The 27428-nt window shown below is 41.7% G+C and overlaps 1 protein-coding gene across 1 annotated transcript in view; it reads right to left on the bottom strand.

The window, feature by feature from the left end:
* Positions 1 to 27428, bottom strand: part of Gpc6 (glypican 6) — a 1011294-nt gene that overhangs the window by 105413 nt on the left and 878453 nt on the right. Inside the window, exon 5 of the mRNA XM_027394047.2 lies at positions 5403 to 5533. Within this exon, the coding sequence (XP_027249848.1) occupies positions 5403 to 5533 (131 nt within the window). The remainder of the gene's footprint in view (positions 1 to 5402; positions 5534 to 27428) is intronic.

The raw sequence follows: 27428 nt of genomic DNA, 5'->3' as shown, positions 1-27428 counted from the left end.
TTCACCATTTGAAGTCTCAAGATATTGTTTATCCCTAATTCCCTGAAAGAGAAAAGGTTCAGGGAAGAGAGTTGGGGAGGGAGAGCTGGGTGCTGAAGAAGAATCCTGAATAATTAGTGAAGCAAGGCATGTGAAACCGAGAACCATTACATCAGAAAGGGGCCGTTAGGCAAAAAATATAGATGATGAAACTTAGACCCAAGAGCGAGAGACGGAAGTTGGTATATTCTCTTTAATGTTCTTCTAGGTTTTCTGTTCTTCTGATCAGCACATTCAGGAAGAACAGTCTAGAGAAAATGAAGTATGTTAGGGCTGTCCAACTCCTCTGAAATGGGTACCATACTCATCTACAATAGCTGTTAATTGAATAGATGGCTTTGATCAGAATTTAATATGTCTTCTTCCTTAATTTAGATTATATCCGACAAACCAATCTTCCTGAGTTAGGTTTGAAATTATTCCTAATATAGCTATCTAGTGAAATCAGTTTTATCTTCCCTGACAGGATAAGGGGAGGATTATCAACAAATCTGAAGTTCAAAGGCAGAAACTTGATTCAGGGAGCTCCCCCTCCCCCATTCCTTTGGAGACTTTCCACCAGTGTACAGTTCTGAACTGTTTTCACTTGGGTGGGACACTAGTAAGAGTTCTTCTTTGTCTGTCATAAAGACTGTGAAGCCGCCGAATACGGTGTGTTTGTGCTTAAAGTGCTCCTGCTCCTTCTCCTTAGGTTTCCTCACACAGCTGGTTCTTCCATTGCTGGGCACATTTGGTCCTGGTGGGTGAGATGCTTATAAAGGAGAGTGTGGCATGCTGGCTAAATCCTTTTCTTTTGGAGCTGGACAGATCTGGCTGCATCCCAGCTCTGCCACTTGCTGTCTGACCTGAGGCTAACTATTTAATCTCTGTAAATTTAACATTCCTTTTTGATGAACAAGTAAACGGAAACTTTACAAGACTTCAGGGAGGATTTGAGATAAATATATAAATATATAACTGAGGCATACAGAAGGAGACTGTGTCAGCAGAGCAGCAGATCAAGGGCACCAGTTCTTTTCCGCGGCGCTCCTTGTGCCTGGAGCGTGCTATGGTATTTGTTGAATGGATATGGTCAGGGTCCAACCAATACCACCTATGCTGGCTTTCATTTCTATTTGATGATTCTGCACCCAAGGGGAAACAACAACAACAGAATTAGTGTGTTACAGTCCTCATCCTTCAAAATGTGTATACACATACAAATATTTCACGGCGAACAAAGAGATCTAGATTCTTTAAAGCAGTGTCATGACATAGAACAGAAATGCATATTGTAACTTAGCGGTACTCTTTGACCACAGCCAAAGGAATCTTCTGGTACCTCACTCCCAACTGCCTCTCTGAGGGCTAAATAGGAGAATGAAAAGGATTTGATAGTGCCTGCTACAAACAGACCTTGTAGAAGACAGGGGCATGGATATCTACGGTGAGAACAGACCTTTTCTTGAGTCTGTAAAACTCGAATTCACAGTCTCAGTTATGAGACAGAGAAGGATTAGTTCTCTTTCCTCTAGATATGATGAGTACATTTAAGGAAAGACACCTCTTATCTTAAAGTAGTGTGTTTATGTGTGTTTTTGCATGTGTGTGCATGTGTGTATGCCTGTGTGTGTATGTGTGTGTGTGTGTTCATGTGTGTGTATGTGTGTGCGTGTGTGCATGCATGTGTATGTGCATGTGTGTATGTCTGTGTGTATATGTGTGTGTGCACATGTGTGCCTGTGTGTATGGGATGCATACGTGTATGTCTGTGTGTGTATGTATGTATGTCTCTCTCTCTCTGTGTCTCTGTGTGTGTAGGTGCACGTGTACTATTAAGACTCCAGGAAAGACTAGAAGAAATGAGAGACTACACTGAAGAAGAGACACAATGCAACCAGCGTTAATCCTCAGGGACAGCACTGAGCACCGCTAAGGGATGCAGACCACCAGCATCCTTGAAGTCTTCCACCGCTGGCATCTGTTTCATAGCTTTTTCTAGTTTTCCAGAAGGGCCACTGGACTCTCTCCACAGACTGGATCCTTCTTGGAGAGCCTGGCTGCTCCTTTCCCCATCTCTCTTCTCTTCTACAGCTCCCTCCATTCACTTCTCTCTGTGAAGCTTATCAGATTCGCTCTTCTGTTGCTAGCCCAGCCCATCTATCAAGCTGCTACTTTACGGCCCTTTCCACTGCTGCTCTCATGAGTGTAACATTACGGGCCCTGTTTCTTCCCACTTATGGCATTTCTCACAAAATGTGTCATTTCTAAATATAGTTCTTAAGACAGCAGTACTATTATGATACAGTTAAGTAAATTCCATAAAAATGTCTCATTCACATTCTGCTGATAAAAAGTCTCATCTCATTGACCTCTTAGAAAATTTCCTGGTAGACTACTTCATTTAAATTACTCTTCATACTAATCTACGTGCTTGAAATTTGCTACAAGAGAAGATTTCTCAACACACACACACACCACCACCACCACCACCAACAACAACAACAAAAACAGGATGTCAAAGGCAACGTCCTGCTAATTAGCTTGACTTTGCATATCTATAATGTAGACACATTGCGAAACATCATGTGGTATTCTATAAATATACAGAATATTTTTTCAATAAAGATGTATTCAGTGTAAAAGAGTATAGTCTAGGCAATATATGCTTTGAATTTGTTAAGTTTCTTTCTTTTTCTCATTTCTTTCTTTTTTCTCTCTCTGTGTGGCAGGTTGGTGGACAGGGTCTCAGATCTGGCCTGGAACTCACTGTGTAGACCAGACTGGCCTCAGACTTCCTGAGATCTTCCTGCTTCTGTCTTTCAAATGCTGAGATGAAAGGAGTATGCCTTCAAGCCCAACTGAATTTGCTTAATGTGCTGCTTTGAATAAGAATGGCCCCCAGAGGCTCAGATATTTGAATGCTTGGTTCTCAGTTTGTGGGAATGTGTGGGAAGGATTAGGAAATATGGCTTTGTTGCAGGAGGTGTCTCTCTGCACCTTCCCTCTCTGTCTCTGTCTCTGTCTCTGTGCCTGCTGCCTTCGGATCCGGATGCAAACACTTCTGCTCTAGTGCCTATCTATCTGCTACTATGCTTCTCACCGTTATGATCATGGGCTAACCCTCTGAAATGTAAGTCAGCCCCCAATTCAATGCTTTCTTGTATAACCTACCTTGGTTATGGTGACTCTTCACAGCAATAGAGCAGTAACTAAGATAGAGTTAGTTGTTTGTTTCCAAGATCTTCAGAGTTTACTTAACAGATTTCCCTCCCTCCTTTCCTTTCTCTTCTCTCTCTCCTCCCCTCCTCTCTCTCTCTCCCTTCTTTCCTGTCAGAAGAAGGCTGTTGGGTATCAAGTGACAAACAGGTATATATTTCTAGTCTTCAGTAGATGCTGTGATAAATTGTCTGGAGGAGAAATCACAACAGGGATCTGCTGAAAGAGGCAGGAGGAGGAACATCACAGGCAGAGGAAGCCACAAGAAGCTGAGACAAAAGCCATGGAGCTGTGCCCATCAGCAAAGGCACAAGGCCTCTGGTACGCAGAGGCAGTAGACACACGTCCTTGCCCGACCCTGGGTTCCACTCCAGATGTCGAAAGGTGAAGCCGAGGTGCTTTACCTTTTTTTTGTGTTTGCAAGTATTTTGATTATGACTAAATGAAGGGCAGATTTCAGAGGCTTACAGAAAGAAAGCCAAGGGACAAGCATGGGAATAGGACCAGCAGGATGTTATCCACACAGGGACTTTTTTCCAAGGACTCTTGAAAAATCAAATAGTTAGTAGAAACGTCCTATGGAAATATGCCCAGTAACTGGGGAACAGGACATGTTCATACCATCTGTAATTGTCTGGTGTTATATCGCTTATTTGTTTATGTATCAGTTCTGCTTCATGTCTGTCTTTCCTACTGAAATGGTATTTGGCATAAAGAACTGAGCCTAATTCACTGTGGATTGCTGACAAGTAGTTACTAAATTAATTGGTGAATCAGAAGGCAGAAGAATGCCTGGCTTGAACTTGAGCAGGCACAATAGAAACAGACATCTATTTCTGAGTCGTGAGTGGTAGTCTCAGGCCATAGATACTACCCTTCACCATTTTGTCTTGTCCTCTTCTCTAGGGCTATTTTTAACTTCCACAAACCTAGCCCCCAATTACTCCAGCACTGCTGGGTTATGAGGCCTTACACAACAACTCTAATTGGTTTTTAGGTGATGGATTCGAGCGAGAGGAATGGATAGTTGCTTTTTTTTTTTCCACAGTAAAGAAAGAAAATGGCCTTTCACGGAAGCCCCAAATGTGCTATTTCCCCAACAGTTGATGGTAATTCAAGCATCCTCCTCTATCAGAGCTCCTCAGGTTCATTAAAAGTCCAGAATCAAGCCCAGAAAACTCTGGGCTCAGCTGCCTCCCAGAGAGAACCAAGTTCAGACCAGTCTTCCTTACCCTACTTCCTCCAAGTTTACCCTAAGCAGCTCAACACCAGTGAGATTCCTGGCAGTGAATGAGGCCCCGTAGAACTCCATGACTCCCTCTTCCTAGGCTATATTTGAAATCTCTTTCACAAAGCATTTTAAAAACTGAAATAAGCTGACCATGTAAGTCTTGGCATATTTCGGTGGGAATGCTATCTCCCTGCCACTGGGGTTTTAGAGGGCTGAAGTGGAGGCTGTGGTTGTTGTCATGGAGATCTCCCACCCACTGAGACCCCTCCTCTTTGCTCAGGGCTCGCCCTGCTTAAATCCAGCTGGGTGACTAAAAGCACAGACTGGAAACCTGCGGTTTGTCCCCCACAGTTCCGAACTCAGGACCTCCGTCTCTTAGAATTTATGTAACTCTGGTACTTTTTGCCTTCTAATATGTTTTTACCTTTTTATACAAAGGAACATTTTCCCCCAAGGCTCATTAATGAAGGTTATACAGTTGTCTTCAAAAAAGTCAAAGGTGGTGTTTGCTTATTTATTACTGACCATATATAACTCGTTCCTCACCTTCACAGGTGGTGCTATAATTACAAGGTTTGGGGGGACAAAGTGAAGGTGTACAGAAATTTCAAACATCAAAATAGAAAATTCCCTTAAATTGCTCACACATGTGAGAGATTAGTAAGCTGTACTTGGGGCTTGCTGAAACTTTTAGTCAGCCTAAAACTTTGTCATGATTGAGTAGCTGTGAACTAAAAACTCACTTCCCTTCTCAATGCCACTTTGTTCTCCATTTTAAATGAAGAAGTAAATTTGTGGTTCAATAGGAGAAGCTCGCTGGCAGTGCCCTAGAATTTATAATCCCTGTCCACATATTTCATTACTCCGTTTTGTCCTGAGCAAGTGCACCTGTGCGATGCGCAGTCACTGGGAGACAGACTATTATTGGAAATACCTTTGCCGACACCTGCATGCTGTTTTCTTGCATGTTCATAATGGCTTCAGAGATCTTGACATCGATTGGATCCATGACTGACTCAATGTTGAACGGCCCTTCCAGTCGCTCTGCCACCAACAGCATTGCATCTAATAAAATACAAGGATGGGATTTATTTTTATATTTCATCATATACTATATGTAATGTAAATTATATATTAATCTTATTATATTACATATCACAAATGCTTATTTGAGAACAGGGCCTTCCAGGTTTTCAACTTCTGGTCAAACGTTTATAGACAAGTGGCTGAAAAAAACAACCATTCTCTCGTAAGACTTTATGCATTCAAATGGAATGGACGACTAAATCTTAAAATCATAACATACTTTATTTCATTTGAAGATTTAGGGTTATTTCACATACATAGAACTGTTCCTGAAATATAAGAAAAATCAGCCCAAAGGCAGTAAATTAAATATATGTAATTGTTCTACATGAAATGAAAATAGTGTTTGCTTAGATATAGGCTACCTTTTGACAAATGGTTTTGATCTCCATTATGGATTGAATCTGAAATCTCCAGATTGAGTTTCATGGCCTTATGTTTTAAACAATAAGCCCTATAGTGGTTTGACTGAGAAATGGTCCCTGTAGTCTCAGGCATTTAAACACTTGGTCCATAGTTGGTTGCAGTATTTCAGGGAGGTGTGGCCTTGCTGGAGGAAATCTACCATTAGGGGTGTGGGCTTGGAGAGCTCCAGGTCCTGCCTTCCTGCCAGTTTGTTCTCTCTACTTCCCACGTGCAGTCACAACTGCAGCTAGTTGCCATAACTCCCCTCCACAATGGACTCTTAACCCTCTGGAATGGGTAAGCCCAAATGAATTCCTCCCTCTACAAATTGCTTCTGATTATGTTGTTTTATTACAGTAACAGAAAAGAAACAGGTATAGGGCCCCTGCTTGTGAAACCATTTTAAAGGCTGCAGAAGATTAAGGACTTGAGGCCTGGGTGGTGGAAGTCGGTGTCTTGGAGGAACCTGAGATCTGGAGCTGTAACCTGACTCCTCTGCTTGTTGTCTGCATGATGCTCCTGTAGCCAGGGGCAAAGCTCCACCCCATGTCTACATGTCTTTCCACATGAATGGCAATCCTCCTGAAACCATGAGCTGAGACAAGCTCTTTCTCCCTAAAGTGCTTCTGCCCAGTGATGGGGAAAGAACCTAACACAACTTCTCTTCATTGAGAAGACAGGGAAACGAGAACACCGAAGTGATGATTGGTGAGTGCAGACACACAGACATCAAGATCCCGCTAAGGCACAGCTACCCGTGGGAAGCCTTTTGGAATTTACACGCACAGCCGTGCCCTTGCTTGTGCTATCGCTCTACTGAGAACGCCTATTTATGCTCTTCAATACTGTGGAGGGATAAAGGGCACTTCTCTTGTTCAGTTTGGGAAGCTGAGGTTGATTCTGACACATACCACATGGTACACTCAAAAAGCGTCTGAGGAGTTCCTCTGAGTTGAGTTGAGTTGGAGGTGGGTAGGGAAGCTGGGCACCGTGACATGGGGACATGGCTTGTATCCTGGGCTCCATTCTTTCCTGTCTTACTAACTGGAAGGCCACAGGTAAGGGACGAACATCAAAGTGAGTGCTGAAAAGGTGTCAGTGTCGTGGTCAGGGACAGGTGTCTATTCCAGTATTACCAGCTTCCATCCTGACAACCAGAGCATACTTTGGCAATCCACTTTCCTTCCGGGATGTGGAACAGACATTTTTCTGATGTGGAGAATGTGGTTGTGGTAGAAGCTCTCTACTTAGCATGGTTGAAGAACTAATTAGCTCCGTGTGATTTAACATAACCATTCCAGGCCAACAGCCGCCACCTTTAACTGCATAAACTAGACTTTTAACTTACACACTCAAATGGTTTAGTTGCTCAAGCTCTTAAAAAACGAATCTTAAAAAGTTCTCCCTCTTCCAGAACAACATACATTTATTATAGAATGCTCACAAAACGCAGGGAAGGAAACAGAGAAGACTAATACGGCCATAACCCCACTTCCCAGAACAATACTGTGAACACTGTGGTAGATGCCCTATTTTTTCCCTTTGTGCATGAATATTTTAAGCATGCAATGAAATACATTGTATATACATCATATAATCTGCTTTCTAAATGTAATATATTATTAATGTAAAACGCTGTTTATAGTTAGCTGTTTTACAGCAGTAATGTTAGGAAACCAAATTTTATTTTTACTACATACCCAACCATGTTCAACCCAAGTCTAACATCAAAACGTTTTCGGGGTTGTAAAGCGGCTATGAATTACACTGGTGAGGAACGTTTTAAGAGGATTTTCTTAAACACAGAAGATACCAAACTGTCTGGAAAGTAAGCACTCGTGTCTTTAAAGGGCCCAAGGCATTGAAAACAGTATCCACTCTTAGTGCTGTCAATTTTTTTTACTTCTGCCAGATCTCATAAGTCAGTCCCCACTGTATTCCTTGGAGAGTGGGGAAGAGTTAACCCCTTCAGGGCAGAATCAGGAGCCACATCAGCTCCAGACACTCCCACGTGTTCCTCCCAGGTTCAGATGGACACACAAAAATGTATGCACAAGTGACATCACGAAAAGAAGCCCTGCAGGTTTATGTGATATTTCTCTTAGATGAATCAGGGTTATCTGTGTATGTCATGGATCTTTTAACAAAGCAGATATTCCACAAGACCTTAATCACCTAATTATCAATTGTTACATCAACAATTATCATTGCTGTTTCATTGTAGTAGGTCATTGTGAAATCCATTTTCTCCTTTACGTGTTTGAGGGGTAGCTACATGTCTGAATGCTGGTTGTTTCTTTTCTTTGTATCTGTTTTGTGTGATTATCAAAAATAATATCCCATATAAAAAAACTTTGCAGCAGCTTTTCTGGTGAAGATTAACTGCTCTAGATAGTCAGAACCTGAAAGAAAGTTCTTCCTGCTCTTCCAGAGGACCCTAGTTTGGTTCCTAGCACCCAGGACTATTTATAACTCCAGCTCCAAGGGTTCTGAACCTTCTTCTGGCCTCTAAATATCCATACACATGGCACACCCATCTGTACCTGCACACAGGCACACGCACGCACACACACACACACACACACACACACAGTTGGCTTTGGAAACATGATCTCGTTGATGAAACATCACACTGAAACACAGAATCAAATGTTTTCCATATCCAAGTTGTTGATTTTTCCATTTCTAATCTTTATGCCAGTGCCTTTGCTTTGCTGTCCAAATTAATGTAAGATAATTTTTAAATTATCTAAAGTATGTTTTAAAAAATTAACATCACTAGTCAGAATGTGATTCTTTTTCCTTTTGAAATTTGGAGAATTTCATGCATGTTCACAACGCATGAAGATCACAATGATTTTCTAGTCCTCCCCTTGAACTTCACATGAAACTCTTCCAAGTTAATGTCCCTCTTTTTTAAGTATATATTTGGGTGTTTTGCTCACATTTATTCCTGTGAACTGCATGTCTACCTGGTTCCCATGGAGGCCAGAGAGTTCTAGATTCAATGAGAGACCGTGTTTCAAATGTTTAAGGTGGAGAGTGACAGAGGAAGGGTGCACACATTGGCTTTAGCCTTCACATGAGCACACATGGGTGAGGGGACCACAAGCCCAAATAACGCACGCACCCCCTAAAATTAATTCAACAAAGAATAACTTCAAAATTCTTATGAATGTAAATATTTAAAGCAAAATCAAATGTGACAAACATGTTACAGTAAATAGAAACATTATGTTCCTTTCACTACAAATGCAAACATGTTGACATTAGTGTAAAAACGGAGGCAAGATGACATGTGAAACATGGATATAAAGTCACCCATACCCCTGCTTGTTGTCACACATAGGTTTTGATAAGAATGGGACAGGGCTACCAGCATCAAGTGGATTGGAGGGGCTGCTATGTGGTTTGTAAACATAAGGTAGTTCATAGGACAGGCGAGCCTCAGCCAGAGCTCCCAGTAGGTCTTTACACACATGAGTAGCAAATGCACATGGCCAGCATGGTGATATATTATTTAAGATTTATTAAAGCTTGCCTGAGGGTGCAGGACCAAAGCTAGCTACAAGCCATAGAGGTCAGGTAATGGTGATACACACCTTTAATCCCAGCGGCCATACTAGCAAGCCATAGAGCCAGGCAGTGGTGGCACACAGCTTTAATCCCAGGACTCAGGAGACAGGCAGATGGATCTCTGTGAGTTTAAGGCCATCCTGGCCTACACAAGAGTGAAGAGTAACAGAGCTCACACCTTTGATACTAGCCTTGGGATCACATGCCTTTAATCCCAGCACTAGGGAGGTGGAGACAGGAGGATATGGCTGGGCAGAGAAAGGAATATAAGTCAGGAGGAGACAGGAATTTACAGCTTTTGCCTCTGAGGATTTGTGGAGACAGGATTGCCATTTCAGCTTGGTGGAGGTGAGATCTACTGGCTTGGCTGCTTTGCTTCTCTGATCTTCAGTTTGAAGCTTGAACCCTAATATCTGTCTCCAGGTTTTTATTATTCGTGCTACACACCAGTCTAAGCACCTTCACCCCAGCTTTTGTTGTTGTTGTTATAGACACACAAGCATCCCTGTGATTCTTCACTCTTCCTTTGGAGCTGTCATCTCTTGCTGATTAAACATGGGCCTTCAGTGCCACAGCTAATTATCAACTGATTCTTTTCATGCATCTCTCCTGTGCTGCCTAACTTAGGTATGTCTTCTAAAAAGGCCTTTTGCTTGTAGAAAATGAGATTTGAATGGATTAGACACAGCTGCTACTTTAGAATGAGTTACTGTTGCAAACTAAGAGATGCTCTGTTTTAGCACACAGGGAGTATGCAGCATCTCCTACTGGTAACCAAGGTGATGAGATGAGCCAGGCAGTAGGTAAGGCTAACTTTGAGGTCAAGGCATTCCACTTGAATAAGTAAGAATTTCTGGTTAGGAAAGAAGGATTTGGGCTTCAGTATATTTGAGTAATAAACTATAAGCAAGTCATTGAACCTACAAGGTCTCTTTATCTTCATATATCACATGGGAATTATGACAAGGTATATTAAATAATCATGGGATGAAAAATGAAGTAAGACCAAGCTTAAAAAAACAATCAGAATGATACCAGGCACCTCCTTTGCTTCGGACACAGTTGAGCTTTTGTGAGTCACTGTCTTTAGCCAGCAAAAGTTGAAAGGAGAGGACCATGTCAAGAGATATTTTGGTGATCTATTAACAGGAATCCATGTGATCAGTAATGAAATGCAAGGTGCATGGATGACTTTAAGATGTATAGCTGGTACTGCTTTGTGTCAGATAACAGGTGCCTTTTGATGGATGATCTCATTACTGAGAAATACGAAACTGCATTATTTTCTTATGCTGCGTCCTTTGTTAATTAAACATGACTACAAAGTTGTTTTTTTTTTTTAACACTCTTCCCCCTGAAAGGTGGGATTTGTCAAGTGTCCCCTTGAGTCCCCCTTGAGGTAAGTAGCTTCAATGACTGCCGTGATGAATAGCACACTACCAGCTTATGGAGCTGATACCCGAGAGACTCTTGTAAGACTCCCCTTCTGAGATTGCTGTGTGAGAGGGGTCACGTGCACTTATGTTGGATGACAGTCCCAGTAGAGCCAAGATTTCCAGCCATTCCTGCCCAAGTACCAACACATGCGTGAAGCCATCGTGGGCTCTTCACACTAGCCAGTGTGTCAGTTGGGTACTGAATGCTAACCCAGTCAACACTACACAGAGCAGAGGAGACGACCCACTGAGCTGGGCCCGAATTCTTGACCCATGGCACTCTGACTTATGATAGTCATATTAAGCTGAGATGTTTTCTAATAGCTTATTTTGTAGCAATAGAGAACTAGAGCAAATGACAATATTTAGGATACTTAAATGTGCTCCTTGTGTTTGACAGGACCTGGATCTTTAAAACTCTAGTAAAATAATAACTAAGAGCTGTAACACTTATGATAAATACTTTGTTTACAAATATTCAGTAGCCAAAAGGAAAAAAAAAAAGAAAAACAACTCTATTAAGGGAACATCCAGAATCCTGTAGGCCAGCTGGCCTTGGATTAGAAACTGTGTCTCCCCCGAGCTGTGCCATGGCAGGAATGAAGAGTTGGTTTGGAAGGAGGAAGCCATTTTGTTTTTTGTCCAGGTATTGACTCATTGAGAATAAAGGATTTGACCCAGAGAGTGAAACATCACCTCTTATGACCTTGAGCTATAAGCCTTACTGTAGGGGCCCCTGGAGTTGTGTGTTCTATCAAGGATTTCCGTGATCAGACACAAACCTTTAAAGAGAGGATGGATTCAGAGGTGGTTTGTTGAACACCAAGGGGCAATAAAGATTTTCAAAATGTCTAGGAAGAGAGCAGAAAGTCTTCTTCTAAGTGGGTTATTACTGAGTCTTTGTTAAGTAGGATGGGGCAGGAAATTTTAATAATTGAAACACTGGGGCTGGACAGATAAAGGCACATGCTGCAGAGCCAGATGACCCGAATTTCCTTCTTAGCAGCAGCATAGTAGGAGAGGACACAGACCCTCACAAGTTGTCCTCTGATGTCTACAGCTGCACCTTGACACACACGGAGGTAAATAAATGCAGTATAAAGTTTAAAAGTGAAAGTTCAATTACAATAGGCTTAACTTAATCTACTAAATAAAACTGTCAGGTAATTTCCCTGTATTTGACGATAGCCAAATCTTCAGAATTAAAGTCAGATAGCATTTAACAAATTTGGCATTTATGTTGCTACCCTGTTCATATTGTAAGCAGCTATCTGATAACTAAAGATCACGAGAGCTGAAAAGTCTTTAACTTTGTGTGTATGTTTTTAATAGTAAAATAATAATAATAATAATAATAATTTATAATAATAAAATAAAACAAAACCCAACACATTGGAATTGGGCAAAACAAACAAAAGGAAAAGAGCCTAAGAAGAGGAGCAAGAAATAGAGACCCACTTGTTCACACAGGCAGGAATCCTGTCCTGTCTGTTTTGTGGAGAAAAAGAATGTCACCACAGATTGGTGGCTGCACCAACACTGTCCGTGGTACTGCCTTCAAGGAGCTTAGCATTCCCTTGACCTCCCCAAGGTGACATACATAACTTTATTTCATTTCTAAGAAAAATAAATCAAGAAAAGGAATCATTTTAAAGGTTTCACCAGCTCATGTAAATTTATCCTTGAAAATGAAATCGGCAGCCCAGTCTTCTTACTATTTCCTGAGAATTCCATCAAGCTCTTTGTTTAGAAGCCATGTTTTCCCCTCTTTCATCCATAGCAATCCTGTTTCAGTGAAGTCAAGGCCTCTTTTGGAGAAGCATATGAAATAATCAGAAGCAAAGCAAGGAATTTGAAACCCCAGTAAGTTCACTCATGGGTGTCCAGTTAGCCATTATTTTCATAAAAGTAAAAGGAGAAAGCAGCTCCTCTGTTTTCCTGGGCTGGTCATGCCCTGGCACAGATGTAATCAGGGGTCCACTCTTCACAACTGTGTGCAGGAGACAGGTACACCGAGTACATGTGTACTCTGCCCTCAACCACATTGGTTAATTAAAATGCCCTGTGAGGCCTGGGGTGGGGTGAGTATTCAGGTGAGGCCTGGAAACACAAGAGGCTTCTAGAGACTCAGGCAAAGCAGGAGACAGGGCTCAGATAACCAGGCAAGAGGGCAAACTTGAGAGCAGAGATGAAAGCTTCTATCAAATGCAGCTTCTCCAAACTCTGTAAAACCCTGGCATTCTTACCTTTTTCTATTCTGTGATGACTAATCCCAGTCTGTGTCGTCACACGAATCTTTGTTATTGTTTTATCTCTTTTTCTTTACCATGTGGTTGAGTGCGTGCGTGCGTGCGTGTGTGTGTTTTGAGGGGAGGAGGTGTGGAGCCGTGGGCATGAGTGAAAGCCACAGGACAACTTGATGGAATCGGTTCTCTTCTCCCACCTTTGTGTGACTTTTGTGGATCACTCTCAGGTTGCCAGGATGGATTTTGGTGCATGGATTTAGAGGGTTTCAGTCCATCGTGGCAGGGAAGGCCTGGCTGGCAGAGAGGCTCAGTTCCTGGCAGTGGCAGAATGTGGTAGAGGCTGCTCACACCGTGGTAGGCCAGGCAGCAGAGAGCACAACAGGGAACAGGAACGGGGTCCACCCTTCACAGGCCTGCCTTTAGCAACCTATTACATAGAGTTTCCACAGTCTCCAGGATCACGCTACCAACTGGGGAGCAATTTTTAAGAAATGACTCTTTAGGGGACTTTTTCAGACCCAAACCATAAGGAGACAAGACATCATCTGTCATCTGCTTTGTTTACTGTCCCCAAACTTCCAATAGTGTATTTAGCAGTCACTGTGTCAGGGCTTCACTTCCACACATTTAAGCAACCTCAGATAGGAACTATTTTTTAAAAATTTGCATCTCCCTCAACTTGAGCAGACTCTCTTCCCGTCTCATTACTTGCTAAGCGATACAGGGTAACAACTATTTGCATAACATTTACATTGGATTATTTATTGTCAGTAAATGAGAGGTGATTTACAGGGGAAGGGAGGGCATTTGTAGGTTACATGCAAATGTTCTGGGTCCCATAAGGGCCTTGAGGAGCTGCAGAGTCTGCCATCCATAGAGTCCTAGAACCTGTCCCCATGAATACAGGGACGTGGCTATGCTTGGTGTCTGAGACATGTTCAGTGAACATTTGTTAAGTGAGGAATGGTACAAATTTTCAAAAAAAATTCTATATTATTTTCTAGAAACCTAATAACAGCTTTGTAACCACCTAAAACTTTCCTCCCATACTCCCTTTCCGTGTGTACAGCCACACACACCTGTGAAATTTTATTAGCAGTGGCCGGAGGATAAATGGACCCAGAGTGGCTTTTGACATGTTCTACCATAGATGAAGAGTTTGGGTGGGAATGTAAAATCGTATTGTACTTTTTTTTTTTATTAGGTGGAAATAACTTTTTAGTTCTTTGAGCTTGAAATTGAAAAGCTGGGCTGGTTTTGTTTCTGTTGAAGGTTATTGCTAGGTTAACTCCAATACCCCTCCCAAAGAATGTGGATATTTTTGGCTGGGTCAAGCAAGTTTGTTTCTGCTACTTTTCAAGACTCCATGTTAGCCTCTAAGTTTCAGAATAATTTCTGTGATGAATGTCAGGTCTGTTTCTTCCTTGTAACTTGTCTGCAGTCAGCAAACAGCCAGTTGGCAATATTCCTCATTCTACTTTGCCAACCCAGTACCATAACGATGCCTTGAAGAAGGATCAGACCCCAACAGGAGTCAGGCTTAACTAAAAATGAAGCCATAGGACCACAAAGGAGGTAAGCGATCAACAATGGGCTTGAACCAACAAAATGCAATTTACAACGCTGCACAGATAATCAGATTCAACAGCGACAACAGTAGAACCAGGGAGCAACCCAGAAACATTACAATAACCAAAGAACTAAAGCCAAAAGAGAGATTTTTAATGAAAATAACTGTTTACTTTGAAACCAAATTCAGGAGGAGAGAACAAATATAAAATCTAATTTAATCTGATGCCAGCACAAACAAGAGGCTTATTTTGCTGTGACGCTGAAAAAAGAAAATGCAAATCACGGGAGGGAATAATTCACCAGTTGTCCTTGCACAGTGCAAAAATTAGAATCCACAGGACACTTTTCCAAGCAGTTTCTTTTCAGGAGAATGATACATTGTATTTCATAAAAATATAATATATTCATGTAAGCACTGTATCACTGCCATTTTACAGGTTTGAAGCATTTTAGTTACATCATAAGACACAAAGAATAGGACTTGTAAATCAGTAACTTGATAGACGTTAAAGTTTTTGCTGCCAACTGTGACTCTGTTTAAATTTTTAGGACTTGTTTTTCATATGAATAAGTTGTTATGCAATTTGAAGCTTGACTTGTCAAAAAAACTCACAGCAAACCCTGCCCCAGCTTCTGCTTGGAGAACCAATCACAGACCTTACGGGGCACAGATCTCCCTGAGAGGGCAACTGTCAACTGGCTGCTTCTTGAGCTTCTGTGGAGTTTGGAGCATCCATGGACTAATTTGGACCAAACAGTTGCTGTTTTGGGTGGTGAGCAAGAACTCAGAGAAGGAAAGTGACTCATTTGACAGAAACAGTGGAGCTCGAACCAACACACAGGCCCCTCTCACTTCATCCTCCAGTGCCCTGCACAGTGCTTAGTTGTGCCCAGAGTTTCATTTACTGACTGCAATTCAAGAGAGTTACCAGTTTTAAAAGGCACAAAGCATAAAGAAATGATATTTTTATCACAGTTAAGCTTACACACACACACACACACACACACACACACACACACACACACACACACACACACACGCAATGTTTAAATTGATTTCTTCTCACACTTTCCTTGCTGACACAGGAGTTACAACAAGGGCATCCTGATCCAGTCTTGTCCTTCAAAGGTTGTACCTTAATGCCCACATTGCTTTCCATGCCTCTGGACCTGGTACACTGCCCCTGAGCTCCTCTGAATCCTTAGCACCTTGGATGGGCTCTGTGGTGTGCCAGAGAGGCAGTCAGTTGAGAGCAGGTGTGATTCTGAGACGTGTGTGAGGCCGAGGATAGATGCCACCAGTCACAAGCTCTGTGACCCCAAACTTCCTATTCTCCATGGACTTTAGGATTCTTTTCTGTTCCCTTGTATGAGGCTGCACTGCACCCTGCTCTGCTGCAATAATTCAGTGCAACAGGGGTGTGGAACACAGAAAGTGACTGTGAGACCGTGATTATTACACTCTTCTGTTTCATTAAGACAGGGTTTTACTCTGTAGCTGAAGATGGCTTGGAATTCACACTGTAGCCTACGCTGGCCTTGAACTCTTGGCAATCTTCTTGTCTGAGACTTTCATTTTTAAAATTACATTTATCCACTCACTCCATGTGTGTGTGCCTGCGTGTACGGTGACACTGGTGTGGGGGGTCAGAAGACCACTTTAGGGGATTTCTTGCCTCCTACCATGCAGATTTTGGGTCCAAACACAGGTCATGACACTTGGTAACATAAGTTACCTAGTCGGTTCTCTCAATTTGTTGTTTTTTTGACACAAAGTCTCATTCTGTTTCCCAGTCATGACTAGAACTCACTACATTGGCAAGTCTGGCCTTAAACTCACAGCAATACCCCTGCCTCAGCCTTCTGAGTGCTGGATCTCTGATGTAAGCCACCATCACTAGGCTCATTATTAAATCTGTGTGGACAGAAGTGCTCCCCTTTTCTCTTCAGATGAGTCTGTGTGGAAGGTTGGAGTTCGTCAACATTCCTGAAGCCACAAAACCCTGACTTCAAAAGGACAGAAATGTCTTTGTGTTATGGAAACAATGCTGAGTTGCAGAGGGACTGGAGGCCTCCTCAGGCCACCATGAGGGGCAGTGTGCGTGGTGACTCTGTCTCTCAGTCCTTCTCCTCCCACACACTGTCCCTTTCTCTGATTCCTTTGTCTGCCATCATGAGAAAGGACCAGTTCAAACATTTCCAAGTGTCATCCAGGTGCAAAAGTCTCAACTTTCTGCCTGCATATTACACTTAAGCAATTCTTCTCTTTGTCCCTCCATTGCTCCAAAAGTTAATAAAGCAAACCAGCCCAAGAGGCTGTTTGTTCCTGAAGTGCAAGTGCTTGCAACCTGCACAGGAAGGAACTACAAATCTCTCTCAGAACCAATAAAAAATAAATAAATGGAAAGTCAGGTGTGCTGTCAGAATTCCCCACTGAGTACAAGCTGAGTGATTAGTGGGCGATCCAGGAAGCAATGGGAACCCTTTTTCTCCTGCTTGTGTGTGCTTGTATTATTAAAGAAATAGATTATTTTTTATTATTTTGTTGCTTAGTGCCATTTGAACCAAAATGAAAAATATTTTTAAATGGCTTTATGTCCTGTATCCATGGGTCACTAGACCCAGAAGAAAATGACAGATGGTTTAAAAACAGTGAGAACAAACAAACAAACAAAAACTTCAAACAGAACTCATTTCGTGAGGTTGTGACTTCATCTCAGATTCACTGTGTGAAATGACAAGATGTCTTTTGTAACTTCCTGCATTATAACTCTGGCTTAAAGTTGTCTCCAAAGTATTCCATATGGAGACAAAGGTCATCTTCCAATCAGGAAAGTGGGGGAGGGGGAGAAGAAAGAGGCAGGCAGAACAGTGGCAAGGTGGTGGGTACAGTGAGGTTATTCTTAGGGGGCCCCAGAGTAGCCCAGTAGCTCTCGGCCCTAGAGATTCATTTTATTTTTCCAACAGAGCAGCAGAATAGGAAGCAACCATTCTTTCCTTCAGTGGCTGTGGAAACTAAAAGCCTGGAGGTGAAATAACTTGTCTCAAGTGTTATGGCTGTACATTGTTAGGGTGGACCCTCTTCAGGATAGGCAAGAACTGCCATGAATTAAACCAGTGAATTGTCTGGATTTGTCATTTTAGCCTAGGAGACCTTGTTGAGTCTCAGGGGTGTGTGTGTGTGTGTGTGTGTGTGTGTGTGTGTGTGTGTGTGTGCTTTAGGGAACCACTGCTCCAGGAAACAGTATAAAACTCACCATTTGGGCATAGCATGATGGCACACATCTGTCATTCCAATGCTAGAAAGACTGAGGCGGAAGGGTCATAAACTTAAGGCCAGTTTAGCCTACATAGTGAGACCCTGTTTGTGAAAAACAGAACAAAATTTTACGTCTCTGGCCATGCTCCTTTATCAGCAAACAGCCAGGCCTGAGGGCTTAAGTGGCAGCCTTCATATTGTGCCTGATATGGACCTAGACTTTCTCACTCTTCTTTCATGGCTCCAAATCTTCCAGACTGACTGTTGGAAAGAAGCTTTGATGATTATGAAATGTAGTGTTAGCATTCCGGACTTGGGAGGTACTTACAACCAGAGGCAGGGATGAATAGGTGACACCTGCTACAGTGTGAAAAGTAACTTCCTCTATTTATCTTTTAGGGAGGTATTACTACTTTCTTAATGATATCTGTTTTTAATATCAAAATGTTTTGTAACTTTTTTTGGCAATACGAAAAGGAAAGAGGTAGCCAAAGATGAGGAGAAAATACTACCTTTTACTGATCGAGACAAAGATGAACATAAGGGAGTGTTTTGTGCTATCCCTTTCTAGTTGTTCATTCTAGTGTGCACACACGAAGCCCAGGTCATACAAGCAGTATTAAACCTTTATTGCCAATGTAACAGCACACAGTCAGGCAACGCGCTGCTCACTCTTTGAGAACATACACTTTTTACCAGCTGTGTAGGGTTTCATGTCATCAGTGTGTCATGATTTATGTGACCAGTTTTAGAATGTTAATTGCATGTTCATTGATTCGGTGTGTGTGTGTGTGTGTGTGTGTGTGTGTGTGTGTGTGTGTGTGTGTGTGTGTGTACTCGCGCATGCGTGCGCATACGCGCACATAGGAAAACATGCTATGGCGTGCATGGGGAGGAAGGTAGCAGCTTGCTGAAGTAGAGAAGTGGATGTCTCCTTCCACTGTGTGAGTCCTAAGAACCCATCCCAGGCTCTCAGGGTTGACAGCCGTTCCCATTATCCACCGAGCTGTCTTGCCTGCACATCATTGTCTCACTGATGCTTTTTAGATTCACAGATATGAACCAGTGGGAAAGATTCTTCCTATCTCTGATCTGTCTCTGTTCATGATTATCTACTTAAGACAGATTCCTTTACATTTCATCATTTATTCATTTAAGAACTAAGTATAGTAAGTGCTCATTTTTATTAATAAACAGGAAAGGTTCAAGCTTACACTTTCTGTGGAATTTTAATAGGGATAGAAATGAAGGTGGATTAACATATCTGGGACTCTGGCCTTTAATAGACTTACATTTATAAGGCAGCTGTTTTAGCAGATATTCCATATTTCATTGAAAACTTAGAATTGGAAAGAAAGTGCTGCCTCATGTTTAAATGTTACAGGCCCTTGTACTCGGGCCCAGTCAGGAGCAAATGATAACAACGCCACTGCTTCCTATTTGCTAATTCAAATGTTTGGATTTGTAGATGTCTCACAGGGCCTACGTCAGGATGCCGTATAAGAAGCTTGTGTGATCTAGAAGAGAGCCAAGGCGAGTACTCTGTCAAACACATGAATGAGCAAGGGTACCAAGAAAGCCAAAAGAGAGTGGATGTAGGTTAGCTGACAGGTGGGCCAGGCCCAAGTGGAGAGACAAAGTTAAACAGATAATCAGTATCAGAGTGCAGATGGTGAGTGCAACAGACAAAGAGAAATGTAAGACACAAGCCGGTAGGGTCTTAGTAGCTTTCATCTTGTCACTGAAGCCCACATGTCTGTCCACAGGAGAATGGGGAAAGAAAGTGCAGTATATGTATACACTGGAGCTTTATTCAGTCACAAGGAAGAATTAAATTATGTTGGTAGGAAAACAAATGCAACAGGGGTCATTTTATTAAACAGAATAAGAAAAGACAAACGTCTCTTGCCCTATCTCATACATGGATCATAAAGTTTACACACACACACACACACACACACACACACACACACACACACACACGGCATGAAAGTGAAGACAGAGACGTGACATGGAAACAGCTTGGAGATTCACCGTTCTACCCTGGAATGGTGGTGCCTGTAGGGAAGGGCTTCTAGGTAAGCCAGCTTAGCCAGCTGGCCATGTGGCTATGCTAAGTGATCTCTCCATTCGGAGTAGACAGTAATGAGGACCTAATCATTAGGCATGTTCAAAAGCAAACAGGTGGCTCCCTTGTTTGAAAGGGCCGCCAGTGGACCTGTGGGGCACAATAGACACACTGCCCATCCAATCCTCCTGAAGCCAATGGGCTGATGTTAGTTCTTAGCCCTATAATGTCCAATAGTTCCTGTGTGGGCCAGAGGCCCACACAGATCAAAGCTTCCATGTTTTAAAATATGGCTAACATTCAGAAAAAAATTTAAGTATTTGTGAGTGAACGACCATGTAGAAAAGCACAGCAATGCTTCCAGAATGGATCAAAATATTAATCAAAACATAGTACAGTATTGGGAGCTGTCCCCCAGTGAAGTCCGCACTTGTTCAGTTAGTCAGATAGCACAGCCCATGTCACAGGCCTTGATGCTTTTCTGTAAAATCCCTATTTTCTTTGTTCACCTTGTAAAAAACTTAAGATAGAAGGATAAAGAATTAACTTATGGTATAAATAGAAAAAACCAGAATATCTACAATTTGATAATAGAATCACCTCCAAAAATTGATTTCCAGTGCCTTCCATGCCTATATTCTTTCCTACTTTCTAGAAACATACGAAAGTGATTGCTGTTAATACACTTGAATTAACCTTAAGTCTCCTTTGGGTATGCAGAGATCAATGACACCATTGTTTCTCAAGGCAAACACTTATCTTGGTAAGAGACTGGTAAAACGAAAGGCAATGGTGAATTTGAGGCTACATCGAGAGACAACCAAAGAGAATAAGCTTAAAAGAAAAGTCAGGATGACGCAGTGTAGGAAACACTCAATCGCTCCGCGTTTTCTGCATTGCATTCTCTAAATACTGCATGCAATAAATCAATAACTGTACACAACGATTTCATTTAAAGTCTGGCTTTCCCTGAATTCTGTAACGAGGACCTATTTGCCTACCCAGAGTGTCTCTTGGAAGCACAAAGCATCATTTGGAATGTACCTGGCGGATGCGCTGCTGGAAGATACCTTGTGTCATTATTTTCTGTTCTGCCGAAGCATTGAGAGGTTCAGATCTGGGCTGGAAATTGCAGCTTAGCAACCCCATTGGCCTCTCTACTCTTGACTGCTTAACTTCATCTGTTTCTAATTTTGTGTCTTTCATATTTCTTCTCCAGGTAGCTTCAGGAAATAGGTCTGTTCTGAATATATCACATAAATAGACTGCAACAGGGGAAGGCCTCTTGGTTTAGAAATCGCCTCTGTGCAACACCTGAAGGAGGGTTCATTGAGGAATATTATCTTGCATTTCTGCAGGAGCACAAGCGCTGCTTTCTGAGAGCTCTTAACATAACAAAATTGCCTCACTCATCATGGCAAAGCAGCCACCTTTGGAGAGGTACGCGGGCTGTTTCTCACGATGGAGTAACACTTCAGATGGAACGAGAAATGAAGAAGAATTCATGGCAGGGGAATTTAAGAAGCCAGAATAAAATTACTTACTTGGAATTGGGTCAGAACACTGAGACTAACAGCTGTACAGATGCTGGGCCAGTCTGAAAAGGGCTACTGGATACTCATTGAATAAACCTATTGTATTGCTCTGTAGAAAAGTATGTGTGCACTTTGTGGATATTACGAATCCATCTTTTGCTTACATACATACATATGTGTATATTTGCTACGTGGAAATCTTAATAATTTTTTATCCAGAAAATGGGTATTTGTTGCTCAAAGTGTGTATTACATTGGAAACAGACACCAGCTTTACTCCATGTATTTTTAAGCTGTTCCCCCATCAATAAGCCAAGTCTAGTGTCTTAGTAGCTGGAGCTTTCTGAACATTATCACAAAATGATTCTTTTTTGAGCAAATCATCTCTTTTCCATTTCTCTTTTCCATTATGGCCCCTCCCTCTGCAAAGATGCCTAAATGATGAAAACTTGGTCTAGACTTTCGCTGAGATGAAAGGGACATTATAATGACTTTCATCTGCAAACAACCATTTTTATTGGTGTGTATTAATTATGTAATAAGTGGATTTCACCACGACATTTCTATATATGTGTATTATGTAGTTTGATCATATTCACCTCCTCTATTAACAGTTCTCGATTTAGTTTTAAATTAAAATGTGGAGAAATATCAGTGTAAAAAATTTAGAGAATTAAAAAAAAAAACAGCAATGGACTCTTAATGCTTAGGCCAATAACATTGTGATGTAGTTCCCACCCTTCAGAAAGGAGACTTTTTTAATAAAAAAAAATACAGTCTTTACAAGGACCATTGCAAAACCCACAAGCTGTGAGAAGGCAGAATTGCAGTGCACAGTCTCACTAGATACGTCTACAAGACGAGTCGTGTACTGAAGGCTCAGGGAAACAATGTGGAGGGGGGAGGGAAGCTTGAAAGAGCCAGATGATCGGCAGGTTTCCCGTGAGACCACATCTCCTAGGAGTATGGGACACTAAACTGTAAAGTCTCACCAACATGACTGCCTAACATGAGCCGAACAAAGACTATAACAACAGACTCAAAAGACCACAAGGCCTCAACTCCACACAAAGAGTTACAGGCGACTAAGGAGAGCTGGGAGTGGGGGAAACAGGAAGAGAACCCTGATTGGCTATCCAGTGCCAAATGGTCAGCCCTGAAAACATACAGACAACTAACAGTATACAGACTGAGCAGGTCATATTTAAGATGACACAAATGTGTAGACATTTATGCATGGAATAACAATCAGTGAAAAAGAAGCCATGGATTTGAAGAAGAGCAAGGAGAGGGATATGGGAAGATTCAGAGGAAGGACAGGGAAGGGGGAAATTATGTAATTATATCATAATATCAAAAATTAAAAGAATTAATTAAAAAATAATGAGTGGGTCCAACACTTGACCTTTTGCACCCACGAAACTTCAGAATAACGAAGACATCAATGAAATTTAATGGTTCTGAAGCCCCCAACTCCTGACTTCAGTGATAGCTGACATATATGTCCATTTTTTTTTACTCATGCAGACAATGAGCTCATGGATTGAGGCTCTGCATTGTGTGTGGCTGTAGAACCAGCTATCAGGCCAAAAGGCGTTGCTAGCCCTGCTCATACAAGTGAGTCAGCACAGAATACATTGGGATGGCAGAGAAAGACATGTGTAGTCTGCAGAGGAGAAAGGGTAGCAGACAGCTTGCCAGAGCTGGGTTACGGCTGTCTTCTGGGAACAGGCAGCATACATATATTTCATAGTAAACAGATGCAGAGAAAAAGGACTCGCTGGCTTTAGATTCTCTGCACAAAGCAAATGTGTAGCCTCTTTGCACAGAAAGAGGGAAGCCCAATGTCCACTGTCCATACTCTTCGAACACTTACTCATTCTTCAACACAGGGCTACACATAGACCAAAGAGTTTCAACACATGAATGTCTCCACAGCAGACATCTGTCTGTTCCCAGTTGTTTTAGCTTTATCTCATTACCTAGTAAATTAATCAAACATAAGATGCAATTAAATGTTTGATTTCACCGAGTGTGTTAGTTTCTTTGTCATATTGTCCAGGAATACAACAGGAAGTGTGGGTGTCCCTTTGTTGTAGATTCTGGAAAACGGAAGAACCATGACAAAATTCTCTGCCTTTGCTAGTCTTCCTCCCACCAAACCCAGGCGACTATTGGTGGATATATAAATACTCCCTATCAATGAGACAGCTGTAGGGTGTCTTCAGAATGAAAGCAGTCTCTTTATCTCCCACCAGTGCCATTTATTAATATAAAATGGACTCTAAACTGCCTGATGTAGTTTTAAAAGCTTGCCAGGCTGTAAATCTATATCAGAGATGCCTTGTAGGCGCTCTTCTCTGACATGGTCAGTACTCTGTGGAACTTGGGCTTCACACAAGGGAACTGTGGACAGTAGGGATTCTTTCTGGGCTAAGAGCCAGAACTCTTGGGCAGTGAAGCTGAGATGGGGCCGCTGCACTCCCACAAGGCCATGTGTGCTTGAGATGCTTCACATCTAAATGACTGCTGTGAGTAACCTATTTATTATTTTGACATTGCACCAAAACCACAAGGGAAGAACCATTTTCACTGCTTCTGTCTGGCTTGGTTAACCATGTTTTCAGGGCAGAAAAGACAAATTGATTGGAAGCAGAGGCACAGGAGGATGAGAACCTTCTATCCGATCTTCATGGCAATCTTTCTAGATGTTATTGTCTCCCCTTTTAATCAACCAATGCTATGGAAAGGTCACTGTCGGATAATTGAATGTAAAAGCAGCAGAGGGTTAATGGCAGACCAAGTGTTAAGTAAATGGTTGTTGTTTTAGGTATTTATGTCTGTAACTGGAAATCATGTGATTTCCCACCCTCTGATTCCTTTTCTAAACCTTTTGCTCCAGTTTTCTGTCTGTTGTTGTGATCAATGCCCAGAAGCAATGGGAAAGAAAAGGTTTGTTTCCTCTGTCTTATGTCTTCCAGTGCATCATCAAAGGGAGCCAAAGCAGCAACTCAAGGTAGGCACCTGGAGAATTAACTGAAACAGAGACCAACCACAGAAGTATGCTGTAGACTGTCTGGCTCCCCTTGGCTTGCTCAGCTACCTTTCTCATATAAGCCAAGCCCATTTAACCAGGGACGGTGTTGGCCACTGTGGCCTGGGACCCCCATAACAATAAAAAAATACCCCACAGGTCAAAATGATGGAAGCTTTGCCTCAATGGAGATATCCTCTTCCAAGATGTGTCTAGGTTTCTGTCATATTGATAAAAAAAATAACCAGCACATTTTATGCATTAATAGGGAGAGATCCCTATTAGTGTACCAATTTCTCCCCAAGGCCTTCAAAGCTCCAGGCATCCTTCCCTTCCTCTTCTTTACAAATGAAGCTACTTTCTGAGTCTTACTCTAGAAATCTCTAAGACGGGGTATCAAGAGAGTTAGGAAGACAGCATAGGGAAGAAAAGCAACACTGTGCTGGTTATGGTACTTGGAAATAATTTCCATTTCCTTTTTTATGTGTTGTTCCAATAGCTGCATGTCTAGAGATAGAGATGGGCAATTTTAATTACTTATATCTGGCATATTATAAAGCATTTTCATATTATTCTCAATATCTTTATAATTATTCATCTTTTGCTTTATCTTTCTTATATACACAGAATTTAATAACTTGGTAGGAACAAAGGAGAGGTAAAATGTTATTAAATATTATTTTAAGTCTTCACAGAGAACCAGTTTATTCCTAAATCCTCATCTTCTAGCCCACTAAAAGCAGCTTTTTCCTCTCCTTCATCTCTGAGCATCTTTCAAAGATACCTCTACACCAGTGGTAAACGTGGACAGTGGTAAAAATGACCTGGGTTTTTTTTTTTAAAGACTCCACACCCAGGCTGAGTTAGACATTATGACTGTGAGGATTAGAATTTGGTATCTGTTGGTAGCCACAATGTAGAACCCAACCAAATCCCACTGATGGGTAAGTGGCTAACAAAATATGGTTCAGAGTTATGAAAAAGGTATTGTTTTACCCTTTAAAAGATGAAATTCTGACATGTGCTGAAATGTAGTTAAATTGGAAGAATGCTTTCCTGGGTAGAGTTAGATAGGCATGATGACACTTACTGTATGGCCCCACTTATGTGATTTTGAGAAATACAACATACAGGGACATGGTGGCACACACCTGCAGTCTCAGAGCTTAGGAGGTTGAGGAAGAAAGACAAAGAATTCAAGGTCAGCCTGGGTTACATTATAAAACTGACTCAATGCAGAAAGGAAGAAGAGAGGGGGGGTGAGAAAAATAGAAACTGAAATGATAATGCAGACTGAGACAAAATGGGTATAGAGAGTTAGAGCTTCATGAGTTGAAAGTTCTTTCCTTTCCTCTTTGAATTTTTGAAAGTAGAGAGTTTCTTGTACCTCTGCTTTCTATGATGAAAAATTCAAGGCCAAACTTTGTCTTTCCTTACCTACCAAGATGTAAACGAGCACCTTCAAGCTCCCACACCACACCACTAGGTTGCCATGAACTCTACCAAGCTCCTATTTACACAACACTGAAATGCCAGCTTTGTACGACTAAAAAAAAGCATTATTAAAATGGTAAAGACTTGAAAAGAGACTAAAAGGTAGTCTGTAGGGAAAAGAATTAAATGAAGTGGTACCAGTAGGTAAGCACTCCATACTCAAGCTGTCTAAATAGCAGATTGTAGTTATTCCTGTCACCCTGGAAGTCACACACCTACTCAACAGTCATCTCCCATGTTTATTTATTTATTTATTTATTTATTTATTTATTTATTTATTGTGTGTGTGTGTGTGTGTGTGTGTGTGTGTGTGTGTTCTAGTTCAGGTCCTTTCTGTTGCTCAATCCCACCATGGGTGTCTCATTCCCCTGGCTGGCTAAGAGTTTAGGACTCTTGTAGCTATTTGGCAATGGGACATGCTCTTACTCGTTTTGTTCTTGCTGCTGTGATGAAACGTTCTGACAAGAGCAGTTTAGTGGGAAGGTTTGTTTTAGTTCATGATTGCAGGCTACAGTACAACACTGTGGAGAAGTCAAGGCATCAGGACTCTGATGCAGCTGGTCACCTCCACAGTGGAGAGCAGAGGAAACAAATGCACAGACACTAGTACTCAACTCACTATCCCTTCTTTGTACAACGTAGGACCCAAACCTGATTTGTGCCACCTACTTTTAGACTGAGTCTTCCTGTGCCAATTGATGTAATCAGGACTATGGACAGCTATATCTGCACCAACCCAATTTCAATGGTTACTCATTTAGAATCATTTCTTGGGTGATTCTTGATGGTTTCAAGTTGACAAAAAACAGTCATCACAGGAGATTCTGAGAATTATTTTTCAGTTTAGAACGCACTGCAATTCAATGTGATGTCTGGAGTAGCAATACTTATATTACAGCCATGAGGACAATAAGGCTGGAAACATCGGAATAGAGAGGTGATGAGCTTACATCTGGATGTTATCATGGAGCCTCTGAAGTTATTGATCTTGAGGCTAGCAATTTCAGGTTTCATAGAATTATTGCCACAGCTAACAGTATCCCAGCAGGCAGAGGATGAATGGCTCAGTGGTGAGTGTTCAGTCCTTTCCAATCTTTGGCACAAAGCAAGTAGTCCACAAATGTTTCCTGAATGAATGAAATGATTTCTATACTAACAAAGTTAGCAGTGTATACAAAGACAGGGTGGATACTTGTCAATCTTTGGGGAACCGCAAAAGATACTAAGCAAGTAGTAAGGATGATACCAT

Source organism: Cricetulus griseus (genome assembly GCF_003668045.3).
Source record: "Cricetulus griseus strain 17A/GY chromosome 1 unlocalized genomic scaffold, alternate assembly CriGri-PICRH-1.0 chr1_1, whole genome shotgun sequence".
Classification (NCBI taxonomy): domain Eukaryota; kingdom Metazoa; phylum Chordata; class Mammalia; order Rodentia; family Cricetidae; genus Cricetulus; species Cricetulus griseus.
This window is presented reverse-complemented; position numbering and strand designations above follow the sequence as displayed.